A 25,317-nucleotide genomic window follows, 5' to 3' on the forward strand; every position below is an offset into this window, starting at 1 on the left:
TTCCATAAATATGTCACACAGCCCTGCCTGCACCCTATTCTTCATATTCTGAGAAAAGTCGTAAAGTAGGTTACCTCTCCCTTATCATACCTTGCATTCTATCACTTTATCCAAACAAACCCTCCAAACCCACCTGGGCTGTTCAGTGAGAAACATTATTTCCGTGTCTTATCTCCCTCCCCATGAGTCACTTCCTTGTAGGTCTCTCTCTCTCGGTCTATAAAAGATTCGGCAGGTGAGTGTTTCTGTCACTTTGTGGGGTTGGCTAAGATTGCAGCAGCTTTTGCCCCTTAACTGGTCCTCAGCTTTCAGCATTCTCTTTCGAGAGGCACCTTGGAAAGCAGCACCAATCCCAGATTCCAGACTCCAAAGATGGCGCTCCTTATGGCATTTCTATTTGCCACTCTCCTGGGAGAAGCAGGTACGTATCCCTCAGCTCTGGTGAACACCCATCAATTAAAGGGGACACATAAAGGAAATTGGTCTAAATTGGTAACTGTTTACAATCTGTTTACTGCTTATCTTGAAAATGTTTCATGGATGCAACCCTCTTAGCCTGTGTGTTGAATCTGGAGTCTATCGATTTGGAGATGCTGAAGACAAGTATTGGGTTGTAGGAAAGGGGTAGGGGTGGAAATCCATCTTAGCAATGGGCTGATTTGTTACCTAAAGGTAGGACATACGTTGAATTGTGTCGCATGTGGGCCTGGATCTTTATATGTGCCTTCCAGGTAGTAATGTTGGCACTCCCCTTGTCGAACGAGTACATGACAATGCTGGGTGAAATCTTATGCAGGTGAGGCCTACAGTGTTAGCACCTTTCAGATGACTCCGAGGCCTTTTGCCTCTGTGCATCCAGGATTTAAAACAACATCCCCGATTCCCCGTGTTCATTGGGTCTGCCCCGATGCCGCTCTACTTTAGGACAGAGCTAAAGACACACCTTTATAAAGAATCCAACATCGCAGTGCAGTATCAATCCAGTAACTGCCACCTCACCTGTCACTCACTGACTGAATACCTGCACAGCGCTCCATTGCCTTCAGGCTAGGTTCGCTCTACACAAACACCACAGGCACACAGACATAAATAAATACGTCTCGCTCTCTTTACAAGCCATCCCTAAGTCAACAATCAGACCCCGTGCAGCATTCGAGGTTGACAGCTAGAAAGACGAAGAACAATTATCTGACAATTAAACTAATCCAGAAAGGAAAGGTGAGCGTGTTTTCAGAGAGCTGCCCCATTGGATTGAAAGAAGCTGTTGCTTTAGTCCGGACCCATTGATTTTATGGTTATGCAGAACGCTTCATTTTGGAACGTTGCTTAAACAGAATGTGTGAAAATGAAAAAGGACTTGTATACAGCGCCTATACCTAGGTGTGTCTTGGAACTGCCAGAAATATGCTCAGCGAGCACAAAAAGCAAGAGATTAAAGGCCAATATACCAGGGGAATTTAGGCCTGAGGAATTCAGGCCCCTTGTTATACAGAGATTTGTTGGCCAGGCAGAGCGCCTTAAACATGGCCCGCCGCCCTCCTCTCATAGGTAACCAATGCAACCTGATCAGTTCCTTAGAAAGTGATTGATGTTTACTAACATTAGGTCTGAGCTGGGCAGCCGTATTTTGGGCTACCTGTAGTCTGCTCAGGAATAACGGATTGATCCCTAAGTAAAGGGAATTACAATAACCCAACCTGGTGAAAGTCAACACCACCACTACAGTTTTGTTTGAGGCCAGGGAAAGAAAATGAAAAAAATAATCTTAACAATCTTCAGAATTTTGAAACATGATGACCAGACCTGAATCACTTGATTTTCTTAAAAATTAAAACGTCATTATAAACCACATCAGAGGTTCTGGCAGATTTGACCAGAGTGGGTAATGAAAGTTACTTGCAGCTGACTGGGTATCATTGGCAAAAGTAACAATAATTTGAGTATCATCTGCATAGTATAGGACAGAGAGTCCAAATGACCGAGTCGGGGACCCCCAGAGGGGAAACACACAGATTGAAAAAAGTAGGGCTCAGTGAAATCCCTTGTGGAACCCCACAAAGTAGAGCAAAAGGTTTCAAAATTAATTGATTGCAGGTCACAATTTGCTTTGTGTCCAACAAGAAGGAATGTAGCAGTTGGAGTGCCTTATTCTTAACACCCATCTCCGGTGTGGCCGGCACAGGTAAGAGCGGTGGGGCGGGCGGGGTAATGGGGGATAAGTCAACAAACAAAGGGATAGGTAAAATTAAATAAATAAAACCACTTACCTACAGCTCTCTGCATCGTCAAGTCGGCAATGTGGAGAGGGCAAGTTAAGTGGTTTTTATTAATTGTTTTATTAAATATTACCTAGCCCGTCGTCTGTCGACTTACACCCCCCCCCCCACACTCTCCTGCCTTACCATCCACCACCCCACCGGTCTTACCTGTGTCGGCAGCGCCTGGCCCAGCTAATCAAGTCTGGTCACTACCACGAGTGGCAGATAGTATAACAAGCGCCGAAAGATCTAATAAAATAAGCCCAACAGAACCTCCACTGTCAACTATAAATCTAATATCATCAGCTGCTGCTACCAGAGCTGACTCCGTGCTGCGACCACTCCTAAAGCCATGCTTGCCCAGAACAGCTGTCAATTCTGCATTCAATGCTTTTTCAAAAACTTTCTTGGTAAGCCGTGATAAAGGAATTGGATGGTAGTTTTTGTATTCTTTAGGGTTATCCTAAGGTTTTTTAATAAGAGGGGTGATTGTAGCTTTCTTCCAGGCTTTAGGGAAAATCCTCGAGTACATGATCTGGTTGCAAATTTCCTTTAAGCGCTTGGAAACAATGTCAGATGAGATCCGAGCTGGAATGTGCGAGGGGGACACGGATCATTCAGTGATCCAGATTTACTAGTAATAATAGAGTTTTACTTGCAGTTAGTTCAGTAAGATGCAAGAAGCTATGTATCACAGGGGAATTCTCTTACCAAACCCTGGTCTTAAAAAGAGAGTCTCACGGGAATTCTTGATATATGGCACTGATCTTAGTCTGAAAAAATGGCCAAATCATCACAGAAGTAACACCGCAATTAGACGAATCACCATGGTAGGAAATGGCCATCACCACCGAGAAGAGCTCTTTTACTGGGTTTTTGGCATTGTTCATTTTACCAGAGAAAAACCTAGATTTTTCTATTACCATAGTGCTTTTATATGCACAGATAACTTTTTTTATACAGTATCCTTTCTCAAGGATCACCGTCTTGCCTCCATTTCTGCTCCTGTCTGTGGCATTTTCATGTAAGTAACTGAAAGAGACTTTGAAACCATGGGGAAGAGTGGGTAGACTGCTTTGGTCTAACCTACAACAAGGGAGCTAGTGTAAAGTCCCGAGGATAGCCAGTCCTCATGGGCTGACAAAGCCTGATCGGAGGAGTCCGGAAAGTACAGAGGCCTTTTAGTCAGTGTATGGCTTAAATTGTCCTTATTAACTTTATTCAAAGACCGCATTTGGAGAACTTGGGCCGCTACTAGACATTTAAAGGTTACAGGGTGCTTAAAACTACATTCAACCAGCATTTTGTAAGTAGGGGTACATATTGCGTACATTTCATGCAAACTGCCCATGTGTCGTATCCATAAAAACTGTAACTCTTGCAACGATTGTGCACTATACGTGGACACCATTCTGCCTATCAATACTATGGACAACAAGAATGAACCATATGGAAAGCTTTCCCTGTGTCTGGCTATGAGACTCCATAGAAGGCGAAACCCCACTGTTCAGAAGCTGTTTGCTTTGCAGGTACAAGCTTTCTCCTGGGTCTGGATGGTCCACCTGGTTACTGTGATCAGAGTCAGGCTGGAACAGAAAATAGTCCCAGGCTCCCAAAAAAAGGGCCTCCATTAACGAATCAGGTAGCTAAAAAAGGTGACCAACATTTGCAAATCATGACAGTTTTGACTTTGTAAAGACAAACTGTGTAAGTGTTTTGCAAGATATAGAAGACTGCATGCATTTGTGCTTTCTGCAGGGAATTTGTGTGATAATACAGAAAAGTCAACAGTAAAAACCGGCCAACAAGATGATAAAACAGGCCCACAAACAGGCAAAAAACGGCCCACACACTGACCTATCAGACTGATCTTTCTGACTTAGATTCTTTGTATTCCATAGAATATGCACTGCAATACTACAAACCTCATTCACAAACAGACCAGAACAGGCACAGCAGAAGCAGGAACAGAGGAGACTTCAATTTCCTCACAAATATACAGCACAGTAAGAATCCAACACACAAAACACGCGCAACACAGGAAATAGTCACCCAAGCTTCCACCAGACACACGACAAAGGAAAAAGAGATAACAGCAGTGTAAGCTTCCTTCACAGTTTTTTCACTTAAAAACACACAAAGAATAGGCACTGGTTGGGCAAAGTAGTGCAAACCTTCCCAACAAAGACAGACCAGCCCAGCATGGACAGCCATGGTGCCTGCTCCCTTTCAAGCCCTTCACTTAAACCCACGCAGCCTTTTTCCAGCCCTCTCCATAGACAACACGTCTAATTCCAATGCGCAGTATACACTACCAGACCCCCTTCACCAATCCAATCGCAGTACTCAAGTCAAACATATTTCATGCCATGGTCATGTTAAGTCACACATTTGGGCACATTATATGTCACAATGATTCACGTGTTCTTAGACACAATGCCCATACTCATAAAACAATCTGGGGCAGTTAGTTTATTCTCCACCGTTCTTTGGTTTGTATCGGCTCAGTTGGATCTATTCTCTGATTTAGTTCTAATTTTTCTCTGGCTTGTTGGGTATGTTATCTGGCAGCGATGGAAGAATTATCTGGCAGTCGTGGGCGCCCGCTAGATATTTTGTGAGTATTCACTATCATTGCTGGGTCACTCTTTGATTTGGTTGGACATGCTCTATTGAACAATTACACATCTGACTGCAGCAGCACGAGTTATTCTTTGGCATAATTCAGTTTCTTGAGCATATTTAATCTCACAGTTGGTTTTATTACCCTGCACAGCCGATAAAGCTGGGTCTGGTGGCTTAGTGGAGTTATGCCTCCACTGTAGGGGCCTGTGTTCAACCTCATTGTCACAGGTTCAAAATACCGGCGGGTCCCCTCAGCCTTTCATCCATCTGAGGTTGATAAAATGAGTGCCTAAGTTGGACTTCATGGTCACAGGTTCAAAATCCTGGCGGGTCCACTCAGCCTTTTATCCATCTGAGGTTGATAAAATGAGTACCATTGAGTTGGGTAACAATAAACATCTGTTATTCAGCGCCTTGATACCCTTGGGTGATACGTGCACTTTACAAATACATGTGTTATAATATTAGCTTGTACATTTGGGAATCTTCTCCTGAACAATAGGGCTTCTTATCTAGCATAGTTGTGGGGGTTTCTTTGGATTTCTTGGAATTATTCTCAAAAATTATATAGCACAGTTTCGGCTCATTGTTTTGCACAGTTGGGTGTATTCTGCGGCTCATTCAGGATTATTTTCTCCCACATTTGCGGCTAGATCATGCCCAGTTTGTTGTAGTCTCTCTTTGACTTGGGCATGCTCTGTGGCACAATTCTCCTCAATCACCTGCACAAATATGTTTATTCTCAGGCTCAGCTAGGCTTGTTATCTGCGGCAAGATGACGTTCCATGGCCGAATGGGTTAGTGTCTGGCAGAGCAGCTTTTATGCCGTGGTCCAACCAGAGGTACTTACTAACACAGCTATACCTATTTGCTCTCACAGAAAGTTGCAGTACCTATTTCTGTCTGATTTATTGTCGGATATAGGTAAGATTTACTGTCATAGCTAAGGTTAAAAATTATCTGGCACAGATAAGGCCAATCTCTGGAACAGTTTGGACTTTTTTATGCAGTACCTTGATGGTCAAGGCCTATTGTATGATAAAGACTTTGCCCTCAAGAGTGAACACACAGGTTCTTGCTCTTCCTCTCTCAAGGTCCAATGTTCATAGCAACACAACACGTTCATCACACACATTCAGGGGCAGATCTGTTGACTTCGTCAGCAATGGAAACCTGCCATTTTGGAACTGACAAAGCATTCACTTTACCTCTGAATGAGCTCAGAAGGAAGTGCCTTGGTAATAGCTGATCTTGACTAGGCACAACCACAGCCATAAAGGCTAAAGTACCCTGGAAGTACATTATAAGAATATTGCAAGCCACGCAGGAGTTCTGTGACTGTATAAAGGAATGAGGCCGAAGGTGGAGTGCCTTTATAGGTCATAGAACTCAGAGGTAACTTTGAATGTCCTATAATGTATGGTAGGGGGTGCTTTATTCCTTGTAATACATGATAACACCATAACTCAGAATGTGTAAAAAACATGCAGAGATTCTCTCTTTCCTAAAATTACCTTATGCATGGAAAAAATAACCATGTTGCCATAAATATCTCCTTTTGATTTATCACTGTACTTCTAGAAAAATAGAGCAGAAGAAGAAAAGGCATGTTTTTTTTTTTAAAGTGCAACTTTTATTGTACTCTGTGACCTGCCTTTCCCCTGGGCTGCTGCTCTAGCAGCAGGTATTGTGATATCAGAACTCAACTGTAATAAGTTATTACAGTTAAGTAGTTACATCATTTCATTATTACAGGCGACTAGGGACATCACAGGTTGCCTGTAATAAGGAAATTAGAGACATGTTTTTCTACAGGTAATTTAGGCTGTCATGTACTGTATTGAATTATAGGCTAAGAAAACAGGCCTCCACTCTCATGCGATTTTCTCTGAAGAAAGCCTGTGTGCATAAAACAAGTTCATTGGAATATGTAATTCAGCAAGACTTGCTTCAGTCAGTAGGCGCACAAAGTGTTTCAAAGATGCACAGGGGAAAATATTTGTGACTAATAATGATTTTTAGATTTATATTCTGATATTTTATTTATTTTGAGAAGTAAGCAGTGACTGAATGATTGTCCTCTTTTTGTCTTTTTTTGCAGGAGCTGTGAATTGCAGTGGTAAGTGTCTGTTAACTTTCTTTTACGGAAAGTGTCTTTGTGAAGAGGTGAGCTTAACTTTTTTAGGGTTCTTGTGTAAATTGAATCTTACAGCAAAACACATTCCAGCAAAGCTCCTCCTGCATTTAGTGGGTATCCGCACCAAAGGTTCAATATCTCAAACTCAGAGCTATCACACACAGTAAGTAGGATAAGTGACTATTTTTGATTGAGGTGCACAAGTTGGTTATTTACATCAGATGGAGTAAAGCCATAGGGACATAAGTAACAATCTGCAAAATGGTTCTGAAAGCTGTGGGCCACTGGAAAGTGATCACTTCAGTGTTAAGTTCGATGTTTTCTTAATTACTGAAAAATTCATACACCTTTTAGACTAATAGCTTTTTCTGGCTGGGGTAGGGGTACATAAACTATCTTTCTAGAAAGCTACTTGCATGTAGGCACATGCGACTATGTGGATATTGAGGTATGTCGGATAACCCTGAGCATTGTGGTGGTGTTTGAACAGCCAGGTCTAGAAAGAGGAGAAGAAACAGCTGATGGAACAGGCTGGGTCCACGGAATTGTTCTCTCTAGTAAGAGTGTGACATGTGAAAAATCGTGTCATACCTGTGTTCATTTCTCTACCCCCGGGGACACATATAGCCTTGTGCGCATGGCAGACGGCCAGGACCTTTTCAATAGATAAAACATTTCAATGTCTTTGTAGCTGACATTACTGTCTCCTAAGCAGCAGAGATGTGTCATATTGAAGTCAGAAGCTGGTCGCAGTGTCAAATTGTGGGAATGCAAATAAAGCATTTTCTGACCAGATGATATAAATGGGTTAATGTGGATGTTAAATGCTAAGCTCTAATCCAGAAATAATTATTTTAGGATAGCCTCAAGTCTGTTTTGCTTGTTGCTTAAACATGAAACAATAGAATGGGTTACCTTAAATTGTTCGAAATAACCCATTGGAATGCTCATCTCATACCGGCTACTGAAGTCCAAATTTTGAGATAAGATTTCTGAAATATGATTAAAAAATCATAAAAGGAACATAGCTGATTTCTGATTACCAGTCAATTTGCTATAAAACTATGCTTTATCTATACAGGCACGAAGAAGAACCCAAAAACAGGCTCAAACCTACAGAGCAGCTTATCAGTAATACTGATATGGATTTCTGTGGTATGCTGCAGAGAAGAACTACCACTGTCAAGGTGAAGCTGTCCCCTATTGGTCACTACAAGCAGGCAAAAGGTTGGCCAACTATACATTTCCATGATAGCTTGGCCACTTTGGATAATTGATACAGCGGACTGAAGTTGGGAAGGATACACAGTGCAGCCAATGAAACCTTAAAGACGGGCTTATGATTGGTACAACATATACTCATTAGACATGGACAACAGATCTCTCACCTCTGTAGTTCTCGAAGTCTAAATTCTTGCTCTGAAATCCAAGAAAGTCTATTTGTCTGACAAGCTTTGGATCTGGAGTGTCATCACTCCCTCAAATATTGCTTAGGAGCTGGAGATTCTACACTCAATAGCGACATCAGATGGGCTCACGGACTTCTTTGGCACACAAGATGCAATCCAGGACTGGTTATAGGTGTCACAGATAACATCAATTCCCGTTGAGTGGTGGATCAGCCTTGTCAATGAGGGAGCACAGATGCTCCCTAACTGTTGATCAAAAATGTAAAGCAAGGTTCTATACAGGAAACTGAGCTCTGAGATGAATGCGTGAGGCAAGTCAGGGATAACCGAGCAGTTACTGTGGGTTAAAGAAACAGGGGATGCTAAAAAAAAGTTATCGAATGATCAGAACTATCAATATTCTATCTAAAGTGTAGTAAACTACACTTCTGTTATACTCTTCTTTGTGATAAACAGATATTGTGGCAAATCCTCTGTTATGCCACAAACAGAGACTTACTTGGATTTAGTAGCATGGGTTGAAAGGAACTTCTAACCTCTTCTGATAGCATAGTATAGCTTAAAAAAAACTTCAACTAAGATAGCTAACACAGTACTCCTTCCTATAGACCTTAAAAATCTTCTTGTGGTTAATTTTGTCCATAAAGACTACACTTGCGTGAACATAAAAGGTTCACGTTCACAAACCAGCCATAACCCAGTTGTGTGGAACACTAACATTTGGTCACCATTACTAAGATACACTTCCTCCTCTGAGATCTAACATTTTATTCTTCCTAGACATGGTTTCACAGTTAATATCAGTAGAACAATAGTTCTGAGTCATAGAACTACCTGTTTGTAAAGCCTTCTGCCCAGCACATACACGTAATCAATTTTTTGCAATCTGGTGGTTGTGAAGAGTGCCTCAAATCTCTTTGCTGGGTTGCGCCTGTGTCTGCAGTAGTTTTATAGCCTTAGTTATTTCCACAGGTTACTCTCCCATGCTAGAATGAACATTGTCAGAAAGTAATTCCACTGCAATGGTTTCTGATCTTTTCTATCTGGAATTATAGGGCATCTGTTACCTTCACTTTGTTCCTCTGCTTGAATAGTGACTCGATTTGTCTTTCAAACTGATTCATAGATATAACCAAACCCTCTGTTCGATGACACTTCCAATTTTATTATCAATTTTTCATCTTGCAATTTCCTTTCTGTCTTACAAACTAGTGGGTTTATAAACATCCTTTGATTTCATGACTGGTCATTTTGCTCCCCACGTTGTCCACCTTATTGGACAGAGGTTCCAATAGGATCACAAAGGTTTGCTTCCTTTTGGAAGGCCTGGCATGTTTCCTGAATGTGTGTTGTTCGTCTCTTAGATGCTGCTCAAATTGCAACTAGAGGGGTGGAAGAGTTACTGGGCACAGGTGGAAGCTTATACCTTTTTTTAAGTTTCCCCAAATATGTATATTTTGCCTTCTATTTTATGTTTATCCTGTTAATTTAATGGGTAAAATGATTTTTTTTCAGCTGTACCACTCCAGCCATTCATAGTTAGGGCAATTGCGACTACTATCTTTCATCTTCACCCCCTCTCTTCGTCCTACGAAGCCACAATTGTTATTTCAATTTTTGGCTGTGAGAAGTTGGCCTGGTATATGCTGTTCACTAGTTAAAGTGGACACCTTGCACCAGTACAATTCGACTCTTATGGTAGTAGGTTTAAGACAACCTTTTAAAGAAAGCTATCCTAGTGGTAGCTGTGGAGAGCAGCCTTCAGGCTAATTCTTTAGAGGAATGTAAAGCAGCTTGTTTTACCTTATAATCTCTTGAATTACTAAATGAAAGGACACCACACAGGCATATATATCAAATATATATGTATTTATTACTAGACACACTCTACTAATCTCTTTATGAGATTAGAAGTCAGAAACATATGCATAAATCAATGTTTCACAATAAATTAAGCACAGATATGGCTGGGGCCCTAGGGGCGTACCAGACCATATACTAAAAAAGAGACTTAAGAATAATGACTTGCGAGTGGACAAGGCCTAGGGCCTTCAGAAGCGCTGGGGCCTCACGAAACCACCTAAGGCAGTTAAGTAAAGGACCCACGGGAGATGCATGCAGTGTGAGAACACAGCCGTGAATCCCTATTGACTTCAATGGAGCAAGTCACAATTGGAAATTAAGAGTTTTAGGATACTTCAGGAGCGTCTACAAGCAAGTCACTTACAGGGTAAGTAGTCCTAGAGCCAACACCCACAGGAGCACTGTAGTGCTGCAGTTACCTCACCCAGGGAAGCCGGGTGCATAGGTGTCTTTTGGTGTCGGGTCGGAGCATCGTTTTCAATGGGAGCCAGTGAAGACTTGCTGCTTGTGAAGATAGAAGAAGTGTCCGGTGGAATCCAAGCCTATATTCAGAAGATGGAAGATCTGAAAGCAGAGGGGACAGTGTTCAAAGTCACTTGGCAGTGACCGGGGGCAAGGAAGATGGATGCCCACAGTCGTCGGGTGATTTCAGGTGATCCATGGGTGTCTTGACTCTTCAGCCACGAGGTCCAGGAGGCGTCGACGATGACCAGGAGCTGGATTCAGCATGTCCCACGAAGTCTGCAGCTTACTGCGGTGTTGGTGACCAGATTGGAGCCAACAAGCCTTGGTAACAGCAAGTCTTGTGGAAAGGATAAAAAAGTTAGCTTGCCAACCAGCAAGGTCTGAGGGACTCACTCAGCAAGGGTAAGTCAGGGCAGGCCTGGAGCAACCAGAGGAGCCCTTTGGAACTGTAGAAAAGTCTTCTGGGGACCCACAAGCCAACCGGCAAGGGATCGCAAAGACACCTCAGGAGTATTCACTCAACAGGTGCCCGCGGTCACTCAGGATGGGGTAAGCCTCTGATTTTTGGAGGGATTCCTGCTGGAGGCTTGGACCACACGTGGTCCAATGCACAGGTTCGTAGAACATCGTGAAGGGGTTGCACTCGAAAATAGTGCACGGTACCCAGGGATTGCGGCTCCTAGTCACTCGTGGGGTCCACTTGCCTCAGCGTCACTGGGGACTCACGATGGCCTTGGAGAAGTCAGGAAATCCTCTTCCTGGGCTGTAGGGACTTCGGACTACGGCGGGAGCCGGAAGGTTTCCGACCTTTGATTGCAAGATTTGGTGCCTGCCAAGCAGGGGAGTCACTCCTTGACTCCAAGGGAGATTCTTCCGTCTTCCAGAGGTAGTGGAACGTCGAAGGTCCAGGATTCTTCTTCAGAGCATCGTCCAGGGATATCTAGATTGCAATGGCAAGGGTTCCCTAACTTATACTCAAAGGAAGGGAGGGACTAGCTCTATGATCCCACCTATGGGAGGGTCAGGGGAGTGGGAGGCTACACCTACTTCCCTTTGTCCAGTTTCGCGCCAGAGCAGGGGCAGGTAGCCCCTGAGCCAGTTTGAACTGGTGTATGCACAGAGGAGCCTACTGCTCCCCCAGTGCAGGACTTCAAAGCACTCTAGGTGTGCACCCACCCAGCCCCAATACACTACACCCTGTCTGGGAGGTGGTCACACCTCCCTGTGACAGGATCCCTATTGTTGGGCTTCCTCCACTGCGAGTTTCGGTCATCAGCAGGAGGGCAGCCCAGTGTCTGTGACTGGTGGCATCCATTTTGTGATGCCAGGGCTCTGCAGGATTCTACCGCGTTTCCACAGTAGATACATGTCTATCCCTCTAGAAGGGTGGGATCATACTCCCACACCAGTTACTGGTGTGGGGGTACGATTCCAAAGTGTTTGACACCAAACACGACATGTTTTGATGCAGCCATTCTAAAGTTAGCATTTACTGCGAGGTTATAGTGCACTTAAGAGTATATGGTTTGACCGCATTCACCCACAGCCCCAGAGAATGGACTCTGAGAGCTGCAGAGGGGCCCTGCTCAGGCAGAGGCACCTACTTACATTGAAACCAAGCACCCTGCCCTCAGGATTGATAGGGCCTGCCTTGGGGTGACTGATAGGTTTAAATGTGGGTGTAGGTGAGATATAGTGAACCTATATCTCAGCGAGGAGTGCTAGCACCACCTCACCCAGGTTGCAGTAGCAGGCCTGTAGTGTCAGATTTAGTCTGCTTCCCAGGGGTGGCATAATACATGCTTCAGCCCCTGGTAGGCCTGTGAAGTACCTATGCCCTTGGTAACTAAGGTACCATATACTAGGGACTCATAAGGCACCACGGTATCCAATCACTAGTGCACCTAATATGCACTCCATGTCGTTTAAGGGAGTAAGCAGATAGGCTGGGGTCCTGGATAGCAGGATCCCAGCCAGACTAGTCAAAAGCCATCCAAACACCAGAAAAAAAGTGGGGGCAACCATGCAGTCAGATTCCACCTTCCTACATTGGCCTTCTGTCACCTCAAAACCACCCTTTTGTTTGAAGGTTCTCCCATTACATTGTCTTACTGGGGGAGGAAGTGGTAACCCAGTCACATATGCCGCCTCCCATTGAGAGGATTTGGTGTGTGAGATGTAGTGGCCCACTCTCACAGGCACACGCTGCCTATTAACAATATCCAGTGCTGACTGGTGATGGGGTCAGTGTGGGAGTGCGATCTCACCCTTGGCGGCACCACTGGTTTTGCTTCTTGGTACTGTATCACTAAGCCTGAACTCTGCTTCTTGTTTGTGAGATGCGCATGGACACCATGACCCGGACATCCAAGGCATTTAGGAGGAAGTCATCCTCTTTGAACCTTGTTGTCCATGCCATCCATCTATCAGCTTTGTTTGAGGGCCAACAACACACCAGGTGCACGCTTTGAAGCGGGACATCTTAAGGATTTTGGGGACCCAGGGCCAAACGAATTTTGAGAGCACCTGTTCGGAATAGCTTTGAATTTTTAATCCAATTTCAGCTGTTTTTATGCACTCTTTGGCCAGTACACTGACAGCGCACATGCAAATGCGTCCAACTTCTACATGTGTTTGCGTATGATATTCAGGGATAGAGACGCGTGTTTTCAATATTGTACCACAGCAGCAGCTCCCTAATATTGCTTAAAATGATCTCTTTGACACCCTCCCATCATTTTTCATATATGAAGTCCTGGTTGGATCTGAAAGATCATGATTCATGGATGTTTTTATGAGACATAAAAACAATATTTCTCTGTAAAAAGTTTGTAATAGACTGTCACACATCACCCACATACAAATATAAATTAAAGGAAAAAAAAGGATTTAAAGCAATATGTTTAAGAATTATTCAATGTCATCAGGGCACGACTCTCTGCAGAAAAGAGATGACCCTTAAAGACTGGGGCCTGGGGCCAGAGTCCACTTTGCCCATGCAGTAAAATACTCTGGCTTTGAGCAAGAGATAGAATAATAAATGGTGATGTTGATGCGTGGAAGAACGCCTGTAGGAGGGAAGACATATTGTAGGTTCAATTTGCTACTTTGTTTGGCTCAGGGCAGAGATGATTTTTATGAGGGAGGTTCTGAAAGGGATTGAATTGTCTTTGCTGTACCGCTGAAGTGACCAGTACTAACTTGCTGACATGAAAGCATCTGCCCTTTTTGCTAGTAGTAGTGGTAACACATTGTGTATCGCAATGATTTCAGGATAGCTATTTATTGACAACCTGCATTTGTGACACGTGTTCTTTTTGTGCAAAGTATTGACTCCAGACTGTGTTGAACTGATTTCCCTTTCAACTCTCTTCTCTCTTCTGTCTTCAGCGGCATACCCCTTGTGTAGCGCCTGTGCAGGAAGCTGTGTTCAAGGCGCTGGCTGCTCCTGTGGTACTGATGTAAGAGGCCCATGCCTTCCCCAGACATGTAATATGGAGACTTTGTGCTGCCCCAATGGACTCTTCTGGCACTCTTCGGCGAACTGCTGCTCAGGTGAGTCATGGGAGCTGGAGACCGTGTTCGGGGAATGTCAAGAGACCTAGAGATGTTCTGAAAGTTTGTTTTGCTTGAGGGTTTGAGGGAAGACAAAACTTATAAAAATAATCTTCACACTCTCTCTCACTCTCTCTCTCTCTCTCTCTCTCTCTCTCTCTCTCTCTCGCTCTCTCTCGCTCTCTCTCTATCTCTCTCTCTCTATATATATATACCACTCCAAAGTGCTTCAAGGCACTGAAAAGAGAGACGGATGACTCGATGACCTTAGTTGCTTGCCGATATGGTGTTTATTATTTCAAATCACGGTGCAGTCGATCATAACACGTTTCGGCCAACGCAGTGGCCTTGGTCACATGATCGCATTACGAAAAAGTGAAGAATATATTGGCTACCCACGTACCATGTGATTGCTATTCTGCTAGAGGCATAGATATAGAAAAAATACTTTTCTGCATTCAAAACATGGGTTTGAAATGTAAAAACATTGTGCCAGAATACAAACAATGCTGTAAGAATGGAGATCTAAAGTCAAACATTCCCACATGTAATAAATACAAGAATTCATTGCGTTGTTCTAAATACATTAAAATCTGCCATAAAAACATCAATATAGACCATTAAGTGCCCAAATGCAGTGAAATACTGTGGTTAAAGTATGGCGATATGTAGCCGGAATTTGAAATAATTTTTTTAAATCCAGAAACTCCTTTAGGTGGTACTCTGTAAAATCATAAAGAGTAATACGTTTTAACAGTCCCATGTTATACTATCGAAATCCAATAGTTATACCACGTACAAATACTGGAATGTTGACTCAAGCATACAATGTCTTCTATTGACAATAAAGCAGCAAAGTTCAACATCAAAAAAAACGTCCAGTCTAAAGCGCAATGCCAAAATGCAGAAAACAGTGCAAATAGAATGTGCACATGTGCAGTGTTTAAATATAATATAAGAGGTACAAAAAGTTTGTGAAAAAGCAGCGGATATTGAATGATACATTGTAGGCAAATGCCATAAAAATAGACTGAGGGGCAGATTTACAAGCCCCTTGCGCCTCATTTACGCTGCCGTTGCGTCACTTTTGTGACGCAGTGGTGGCGCAAACCCTGCACCATGGTGCGGGGTACTTACAACGTGGCGCATCTGGGAGATGCGTCACGTTGTAAAGCCCTGCGCCACATGTAGGCATTCCTGCACAGGGGGGGGGCGTTACGTCGCAGGAACGCCTCCTAAAAGTGGCTGAGTGAACTTTTGAGCCCATGCTGCGTCAAAACCCTGCGCCTGCTTGAAGCAGGCGTAAGGATTGACGCAGAATTGTAAAGATAGGGCACCCCAGAGCCTTGCTGGAGCTGCGTCGCGCTTGTGAGGCAACTCCAGTAATGCGCTGCCTTTACGGCACAGATGCATCACGCATCTGTCCGTTTTTGCCCCATGGTGCGTGGCATTGTAAATGCGGCGCATCCATGGTGGCGGAGCCGTGACGCACAATAACTGGCGCATCCCTGCTGATATGCAGAAATGCACCAGTTATTGTTAATCTGCCCCTGAGTTTATATATGCGTATGGTGACCAACCGTCCGTAAATTTCACGGACTGCCCGTTATTTGGTCCTCTTATCCGTTGTCCATCAGGAAATCTTTCACGGACGCCTTTTGTCCGTAAATCTGGGCGTTGGTGCAAGCTGTCCTCCTGCAAGCAACCTGAGAGTTCTCTGACTCTCACTGCAGGGACCAGATCCACTGTGAACTGAAGGACCCGCAAGCCGCAACAGCCCCTCCCCACCTGGCACAGATTGCTATCGGCCATTATCATTCTGTTTGACTGCCTAATTATCAAACACAGAATGATAATGGGCCCCTCTGCACAGATACAGCATTTGCTGGGCCTCCTCCTGCCAGAGGGGTTCAGACTGTGGGGCGCGCCCCCTTGGGGGGTCTGTGACTGCATTCCCAGGGGGGATGCAAATGCCTTAGCAAAGAAGTGTAAATGAAGACTGCCTGGAAGTGTGGCCTTCTTTATTTCGCGCAATTCCAGGCGGGTTTCATTTACGGACTTGAAGTGTAAAGTATACCAATCGTGCTATGGGGGCTGGGGTCATTGAGTGTGGTGACAGGGTCGAAGAGGTGGCTGAGAAGAACAAACTATTCTGTAAGGTCTTTGTTATTTCATATGCAGTTACGAAGGCAAAAAAGTAACCCACACACAATGAAAAAAAAAATCAATTCAGGTTTAAACATCATGTTATTCTGGCAAATCTCTTAATCTCCGGTGCCTACAAACTAATGTGACCTTGTGTAATGTAATAGGTGCTCATGACATTCTGCTTTTGTTCAGATACTAGCGATGAATGAAGGCGCCCAAAGGTATTAATGTAAGACGTCTGATATTTATCAGAAGATACTTCTACTACGTCACACCAGTAGGTACACTGAAAAAACCTGGTAGGGTCCAGAAATACACAAATAAAAAAACATCCAAATTGGTATAACATACATTATATTTGTGAACAGTGTGGAAGATTCAACAAATGCATATGCCAGGGTCAGTTCCCCCCCCAAACTGATTTAAGTGTTCCTGAGCATTTGCATGATGCTGGTGTGTCATCTTCCGCACAAGGGACAGGCTTCCTCTCCGTTCATAACAAGTTGTGCAGCCTGCAATAGATTTACTCAAAACACAGCTTTGATAGAACTGGCTCTGGTCTAATACCACTGAGGTAGTTGAGCCTTTGGATGAGTGTTCTCAAGTAAATTTAGGAAACTTCGAATCTGAGGTCAGTTTTTCATTATTCGCCATAGTCCTTTTCCGATGCTGCAAAAGCGCTCCATTTTCCAAAGTCTTTTGCTTTCATTTTATTAGGGACTTTTGCCGAAGTGTACACCACACCCAGAGTGGGGAAGGTGTCTTATTTTATTTTTAGACTGAGTGGGCTGCCTGCTCTTCTGGCACTGTAAAATGCTGACTCAGCAAATATAAGCGTCAATAACAAAGGTTTTACAGATCCAAACATTTGCCCATTTTTACATGTTTTAAGCATATATGATTTTAATTTATGGTTTGCGACGGTGAGATGTATGCATGTTTGTGTTTTTTTAGCAACTTGTGATGTCATTAGATTTATGTGAGTTCCTACTCTGTGCATATGATGTGGCATGTGTGCGTGAAGGTCTGTGTGTGTGCGTGAAGGTCTGTGTGTGTATGTGAGGGTGCATCTTTATGTTATTATGGATGATGTAGGGTGACCAACCGTCCGGACATTTCACGGTCCGTCCGTAATTTGGACCTCACGTCCATTGTCCGTGAGGATCCCTTTTACGGACGCCTTTTGTCTGTAATTTTGGGCATTGCAGGGAACAGCACTGTTCCCTGCATGAAGCCTCAACTCCCTGATGGGGCCACTTGCACTCCTCCTCGGAGTACAAGAGCAGCCCCACCTGCCCCTTGTCATTCTCTATGCTGGCTGATTGCCACAGTCAGAAAGACAATGGTCCAGTCTAGGCTGGTAAAGCATGTGTCTAGGGCAGGGCATTCTGTCAGACAGAAGAAAAAAACACCAATGTTGCTACACAATAATCCAGTTCAAGAAAAGGAGCAGGTGAAAGAAGTTAAAAAGAAGGGGCTAGAGTTCTTTCACAGTCTCGTCATTTTAGAACTGATGCATTTTCAATATTATATTCAAGGAAGCCAAGATTGCTACTTTTTTATTTTATGCAACCAACAACCATTGACAAAGCCAATAATTTTGGCTTGTTGCAGGTGTAACGTTACTTGTTGTTATATATCTGGATACAATGACAGAAGAGGCAAAATACCAGTCAGGCAGCACACTATACTAATCACAGATTTTTAGATTACGTGTTTTAAGCCACGCCCTTAATTACATTGAACGCCCTCTTTGTCGAGACCCCCCAGTTTTTTCATCCCACTTAAAGCACTGGCAACAACACCATGTCACAGTCACCTCATGGCCTGGCATTGTGCATCATGCATGACTCATGACTCAGATTGTCTATGTACAGGGGCACAGTGAGCCCTCCCCTGCCCCACCCATTGCTTTAGGAACTACAGCAAGGGTGAAATTCTTGATGGGCCTCTTCTGTCTGCAACTCTGCTCATAATTAATATGAAAAGGTGGGTGAGTGAGTAAGTTAAGAGAAGGGATGGGTGGATGTCTGGATAGATTAGTGAAAGGGTGAATGGATGAATGAAAGGGTGAAGGGATGGATAATGAGAGAAAGGATGCATGGATGAGTGTGTGAGTGGAAGGATGGATGAGAGAAACTGTAAAAAGATGTATGTATGGGTGGAAGGGTAGATTGATGGGTAAAAGGGTGGATGGATGAGTGAAAGGATGGATTGATGGGTGAACGGGTGGATGATGGGTGACTTAATGGGTGGATGGATGAGTGAAATGATAGATGGATTAATGAATTGATAAGTGAAAGGGTGAATGGATGGACAAATGAGTGAACGGGTGGATGTAAGGATGGATAAGTGAGTGAAAGATAGGGTAGATAGAAAAAAGGATGGATAGATGAGTGAAGGAGTGAAAGGATGGCTGGATGACTAATAGGGTCAATTGATGGATTCATGAGTGGAAGAGTAGATGGATGGGTGGAAGGAAGGAAGGCTAAGGGAAAGGGTCAATGGAGAGAGAGAAAGGGAGGATGGATTGATGACTGAAACGGTGAATGGGTGGAAGGATGAGTTACTGGGTGGATGGATGAGTAAGTGAAAGGATGGCTGGATGGGTGAAAGGATAAAAGGCTGGATGGATGAGTGAATGGATGGCTGGATGGAAAAGTGGATGGATGAGTGTACCGATGGATAGGGTGAAAGGGTGGATGGATGGATAATAGATGGATGAGTGAAAGGGTGGATAGAGGGATGGATACGTGAAATGATGGATGGAAGGATACATGATTGATAGGTTTGCAAATGAATGAATATGTTTGGATATGGATGGGCTTAATTATATTCTATTGCGTGACCTCCTTTGATGTGTCCGTAAAACTTACCTTATGTTCTGAAGTTTTGTCCTGAAATTTGACCTCCTGTCCTGAATTTTTGTCCTGAATTTTGACCCTTTGTCCTGAATTTTTACACTCACCGTCCTGAATTAGCACCCACGCCAGTTGGTCACCCTATATATGCGCGTCATCCTAAATAATAGAGATATAGATAAGATCCCCCTAGTGTGGAACTAATCAGAGAATGGAGAGTTGTAGGGGGCAAGTCTGCGCTACGTAAAAGGTACACACATGGATATCACAAAAGCATAATTTTTAACACACATAAAGCTAATCATAGAGACGAATATCGGTCAATAAATAGCTAAAACCATGTGCAATCATGATGTTAAAAGTGGTGTTAAAAGTACAGCTACAGGTAATAGTGTAAATCTTCACAGATGTTCAATTCCTGAGGGGCCTTTGTATCGAATTCAATGATGTAATGAGTTTCTAGCTGCCTGAGCTTTTTTTCTCGATTGCCTCCTCGTTTGTTGATGGGTACACTGTCTATTACAAAATATTGGAGCACATTTAAGTTGTTATTGTGTTCCAATTTTATATGTCTGGCGACAGGGTATGTGGGATCTGAGTTTACTATTGCACGCAGGTGTTGCAAAATGCGTGCTTATGCCTACAGCGTTGTACTTCCTACGTAGCGTAACCCACATATACATTGTAAAACATATTCTGCAAATTCTGTACGACATGTATAGTGACCTTTGAGTTTTATCGTATTATCTGAGAATGCAGTAGAGTAAGATGTCGTGTTGACTCCAAATTTGCAAGCACAACATGTGCTGCACTTGAAAAAGCCTTTTTTGGGGGAAAGCCAGCTTGTTTTACTATCTAACTCGGGGCCGGTTTTCACCAAGTCACTATGCATGGAATATGCCTTGCGGTAAGTGAAATTAGGTTTATCTGGTACTATTTGCTGGAGCGTGGCGTCAGTTAGAGCTATAGGCTACTGGGTGTTGATAATACTTGTTATGGCATTGGCCTGTTCACTATAGGTAGAAATAAATCTACAGGGGACAGTAGCCGTATTCTTGAAAGAAACAGAATCCCCTGTGACTTCTTTTGGAGAGGAAGCAGTGATGGCCGAACTGCTGACAGGTTTCAACAGTGACTGCCTATCCTTGCTGTTGGCTTTTTTCATGGCTACATACAATTTAGTGGCATTGTAACCCCTCTCCATTAACCTATCTTTTGCCGCATTTTGGGCTACTAACAATGCCTCATTGGTACTGCACGCTCTGCGAATATGCAGGAACTCACCGTAAGGAATGCTGGAGATAGTATGTTGGGGATGAAAACTCGTGGCATGCAGTAGAGTATTGCCAGCAGTGGGTTTCCTGTACAGATGCGTTTCAATGGCTTTTTTCTCAAAGTACACTGTGATGTCAAGAAAGTCAATGAAAATAGAATCTATGTGTGCAGTGAAATGTAGATTTAAGTTGTTGCAATTGATGTTTTCAATGAAACTTTTAGCCTGGTTCTGGGTTCCCTTCCAGATTATAAAAACATCATCAATGTACCTCCACATTTTGACTACATGCTCAACAAACATGGCTCTATGTTCAACTTGTAGGACATGCTCCTCCCACCAGCCTACATGCAAGCATGCATAGCTGGGGGAGAAGCATGCCCTCATAGCCACGCCCTGTTTTTGCTGAAAGATTCTCCCATCAAATGTTAACACATTGTTATTTAGACACCAGTGAATCATTTTCAACATCATGATATTATGTTTATACATGGATATTGATCTTATTTTCAAATAAAAGTCTATTGCATTAAGACCATCACTGTCTAATACTGGTATACAGGGCAGTTACGTCACGGGTTAAAAGCATATAGTCATTGGACCATTGTAGTGCATTAAGCTTAGATAAAAAATCATTAGTGTCCCGGATATAGGTGGGCAAATTGATGACGTGTTCTTGAAGATAATGATCCACATAACTCGAGGTACATTCAAAGATGCTGTTTTTAGCCGAAATAATGGGTCGTCCCGGAACCGGATCTACTCCCTTGTGAATCTTAGGTATTAGGTAAATCGTAGGCATTGATGGAAATTCATTGTGTAAAAAGTTGTATTCATCTTTCGATATTAGGCCTGCCCTCTTCCAGATGTTAAGTTCCTCTTTATACTCTTTACTGATTTTTCTCACTGCAGAGGCATTGATCTGTTCGTAAAAATTAGTATCATTGAGATGCCCGTATGCTTCTGCTCTGTATTCCTGTTTGCCCCATAAGACAATATTGCCCCCCTTGTCGGATTTATTAATGACCACAGTTGAGTTATTTTTAAGTTTGGCCATTAGTTGGAAGTATCGAGAGGTTCTGTGATTAGGAGGTTTTCTGTATGTTTTTTATTTCCAATAAAGTTTTTTCATTACATCAGTAATCCTATAGTGAAATATGTCTAAGGCATCACGGGGCATAACAGGTGCAAAAGTAGACGGCGCTTTGAATGGACTTCGACCTGGAGCCGAGATGGTGATTTCCTCTAAGTTGGCTATATCTTGAGTATTAGGCTCACACATGCTCGAATCATTTTGGTCATTCCGCAAGGCGTGCAGAGAGGATAGTAAAGGTATTTCACCGGCTGGTAGTCCGATGTTGCGTACTTGCATAGGCGGTTCTAGTGGTTTCCTTCCATGATTTTTTATGGTCTAACATTTGGCCAATTTAAGTTTTCGAATAAATCTGTAAACATCAACGCGTGTCTCTACATAACTGAAATTGCTTTCTGGACAGAAAATAAGTCCAAGAGCTAATATCTGTTTTTCTGCCGCATTTAGTTGAATGTCAGTCAAATTGATAATAGTTTTGGCGATAGAAGTTAACGTTGTTGCCAGTTTTACTTTTTCTGCTGCCCCCTGCCTTTGGCGCTTGATACATTTGCACCTTTCGCGCCGTCGGAGGTTTATTTTCTTGTTGGTTGTGCCGCTATGTTTCTCGGTCGTAATGACTGTTTGTGCTGTTCCCGGATAAAATCCATTTCCTCTGCATAGGATAAAGGGCCCAATCATGATCTTTGATTGGCTTCTGCTCCTCCGCTTGGGTCAGATTCAGTATCGCTAGGCACGGTACTGGCATCTGATGTAGAAGCATTAGCGTTATCAAAGGTATTCAGGTTCATCTGTTGTTGGCTTTGTGTCTGTATGATTACTTTCTGTTTTTTGACAAAATCGTATTTGCGCGCAAACGTAAAGACTTGTCTTTGCTCGTAGTCGTTTTTGTCTAGAGCAAACTTGAACGCTTTTCTTACTTTGATAACATCTTCTTGTTTTTTAATGCGTTCAGTCATATCTTTGATACTTTTATCAATAGAATCTTTATCACTCGGCGTGGTGAGTTGTTCCAAATCATGTTTTATACGAGTAATTTCTTTGATGTTGACATCATGATCTATTTTGGCATATTTCACTAGCAAACACACTAATCGCATTGATGCTTCTAAATTGCTTTACGCCCACTCTTTCAGTAGGAGCGGATTAGGACTCTCAAAACTGGGAGCAAGCATGATGCGGAGTCCTCTGGGCACCCGACCAGCTTCGTGAAATTTTTCTAATGATTTTATTTCCCACCATTTGGTGAGTTCGCTCCGACTGTTTTTTCTAGTAATTTTAATAGGCTTTTGACATCTGAACCTTGTTCAGATTCCGTCATCCTCTGGTTGCTGTTTTCATTAATTAAAGGCAAATTAGTGAACAGTTTATCCGCATATATATATATATACAATATATTTATATATATGTAACTTCTATATATCATTCTATCTATCTCTATCTCTCTATCACTCTATATATGTGTGAGCAAGCCCCTTGAGGATGAAACGCGTCACGTTGGGTTTATGATGACAATAAACCCCCTTTGAAGTATCCTTGGTATTTGGTGAAGTCCTTTCTATGACCTGAGCACACGAGTGGAACTCCGTTTTTTGTAAAAATTAATTACCGGCACACTCCACCGGCATCGTGCCACCTCTCAACGGGCTACGTTCTCCGACAGGAGTACGTCTTCATTTGGATATACATATATATATATATACATATATATAATTAGAGAGAGAGATTGATAGATATAAGTTACATATATATGTGTGTAAGTTATACTTAGGAAAACTGTATTCCTTCTTGTATAATACCCATCTTAAACCACACAAATATTACAAATTCTGAAGTTATAGTTGTCACTTAAATTTATAATTTACACACAACCTTCAAATTACTACAAGTCGTGCACCTCCGTACAGTCTTGTCACCTCACTCACCACACTACATTACCTATAACTTGCCCCTTCTACATGCACTAACTTAGATATACCCTTGCAAATTACATAACTTATATAATGTAAAAGCATAGCATTCAAAGAATATTTTTGACGTCTGAAATTAAATGATTTGTAAGAACAGTGCATAGTAGAGTGACCAGTTCTAGTTAATGTAGCATGAAGAGTAATTTGACAAGACTGTGTTTGGAGATGCGCAATTTATAGTAATTTGGAAGCAGTGCATAAATTAGAAATTTAGGAAAGAACTATGCCTTATAATATTTTGAAGGTGGTGCGTACATAATAAATTTAAGTTGTAACTATAGAATTTCTAATATTTGTGTAATTAAGTTGAGTTTTTTTAGGAAGAAGAAATAATGCTTTCCTACTTATAACTTATCCTTAACCTTTGTTTTTTTCATTGAATTATAATGGTTTTTCATGTTTAATTAAAAAAAGTGGAGGAGAGTGTCCTAAAGTGTAGTGTCATACAGTAGTGTTGTAGAGTGAAGTAGAGTGGAGTAGAGCGGATTGTGGTACAGTGGAGTGGCTTACAGTGGAATAGGGTACACTGGAGAGGTGTAGAGTAAAGTAGTATAGAGTGGAGTATGGTACAGGGGAGTGCCGTACATGTTAATGGTGTGTAGTGGAATGCATAGATTGGAGTGCAATAGAGTGGAGTAGAATACATTAGACATAGAGTACTATGGAGTGGCGTAGAGTGTTGTGTGGCAGAATGTAGCAGCCTACAGTGGAGTAGTGTAGAGTGCTGCGGCATAAAGTGGAGCGGCGTTCAGTGGAGTGAGGTACAGTGTAGTGGCATACAGTACAATAGCACAGAGTGGATAATCATGGAGTGGAGTTGCTTAGAGAGGAATAGAGTATAGTGTCATAGAGTGGAGTGTTGCAGAGTGTAGTGGCATAGAATGGAAAAGCATATATTGGAGTGAGTGGTGTACTATGCATTGGTATAGAGTGAAGTGTGGTACACTGGACTGGCCTACAGTGGAATAACAAAGATTGTAGTGGCCTAAAGTGGAGTGGCATGAAATGTAGTGGCATACAGTGGAGTGTTGTAGAGTGGCTAGCGTAAAGTGGAGTGAGGTACAGTGTAGTGGCGTAAAGTCAAAAAGTCTAAGGCGGGCTGGCGTAGAGTGGAGTGGCGTACAGCGGAATGGGGTGCACTGGAGTGAGGTAAAGTGGTATAACATTGAGTTTAGTGGCATACAGTCTAGTGAGCTAGAGTGGAGATGCATGGAATGAAATAGCGTAGAGCCGAGTGACATAGAGACAGAGTCATACAGCGGAATAGCATAGACCATAGTAGCCTAGAGTGTAGTGACATACAGTAAAGTGGCGTGTAGTGGAGTGGCATGGAATGTAGTGTTGTACTGTGTAATAGCACACACTGGATTGTCAGAGAGTGGAATGTCATATAGCGCAGCATTGTAGAGTGTAGTGGCATAGAGTGGAGTAGCGTACAGTGGAATATCGTAGAGTGCAGTGGTGTACCCTGAAGTGACACAGAGTGGAGTGGCATAGAATAGAATAGCGTAGAGTGTAGTGTTGTAGAGTGGAGTTGCATACAGTGGAATAGTGTACAGTGAAGTAGAGTACGGTGGAGGGGCATAGAGTTAAGTGGCGTAGATTGGAGTGCCATAGAAGGGAGTGGCGTTCAGTGTAATAGCACAGAGTAGAGTGAAATAGA

General features: G+C 42.8%; 1 protein-coding gene across 1 annotated transcript in view; it reads left to right on the forward strand.

Moving 5' to 3' along the window:
- The first annotated feature begins 271 nt into the window (after nt 1–271).
- Nucleotides 272–25,317, forward strand: part of LOC146857279 (uromodulin-like) — a 139,637-nt gene continuing 114,591 nt past the window's right edge. Inside the window, exons 1-3 of the mRNA XM_085647027.1 lie at nt 272–421; nt 6,985–7,002; nt 14,148–14,312. Coding sequence (XP_085503153.1) covers nt 373–421; nt 6,985–7,002; nt 14,148–14,312 — 232 coding nt within the window. The 5' untranslated portion in view covers nt 272–372. The remainder of the gene's footprint in view (nt 422–6,984; nt 7,003–14,147; nt 14,313–25,317) is intronic.

The sequence above is a fragment of the Triturus cristatus genome, chromosome 3_2 (assembly GCF_964204655.1).
Source record: "Triturus cristatus chromosome 3_2, aTriCri1.1, whole genome shotgun sequence".
In the NCBI taxonomy this organism is placed as follows: Eukaryota; Metazoa; Chordata; class Amphibia; order Caudata; family Salamandridae; genus Triturus; species Triturus cristatus.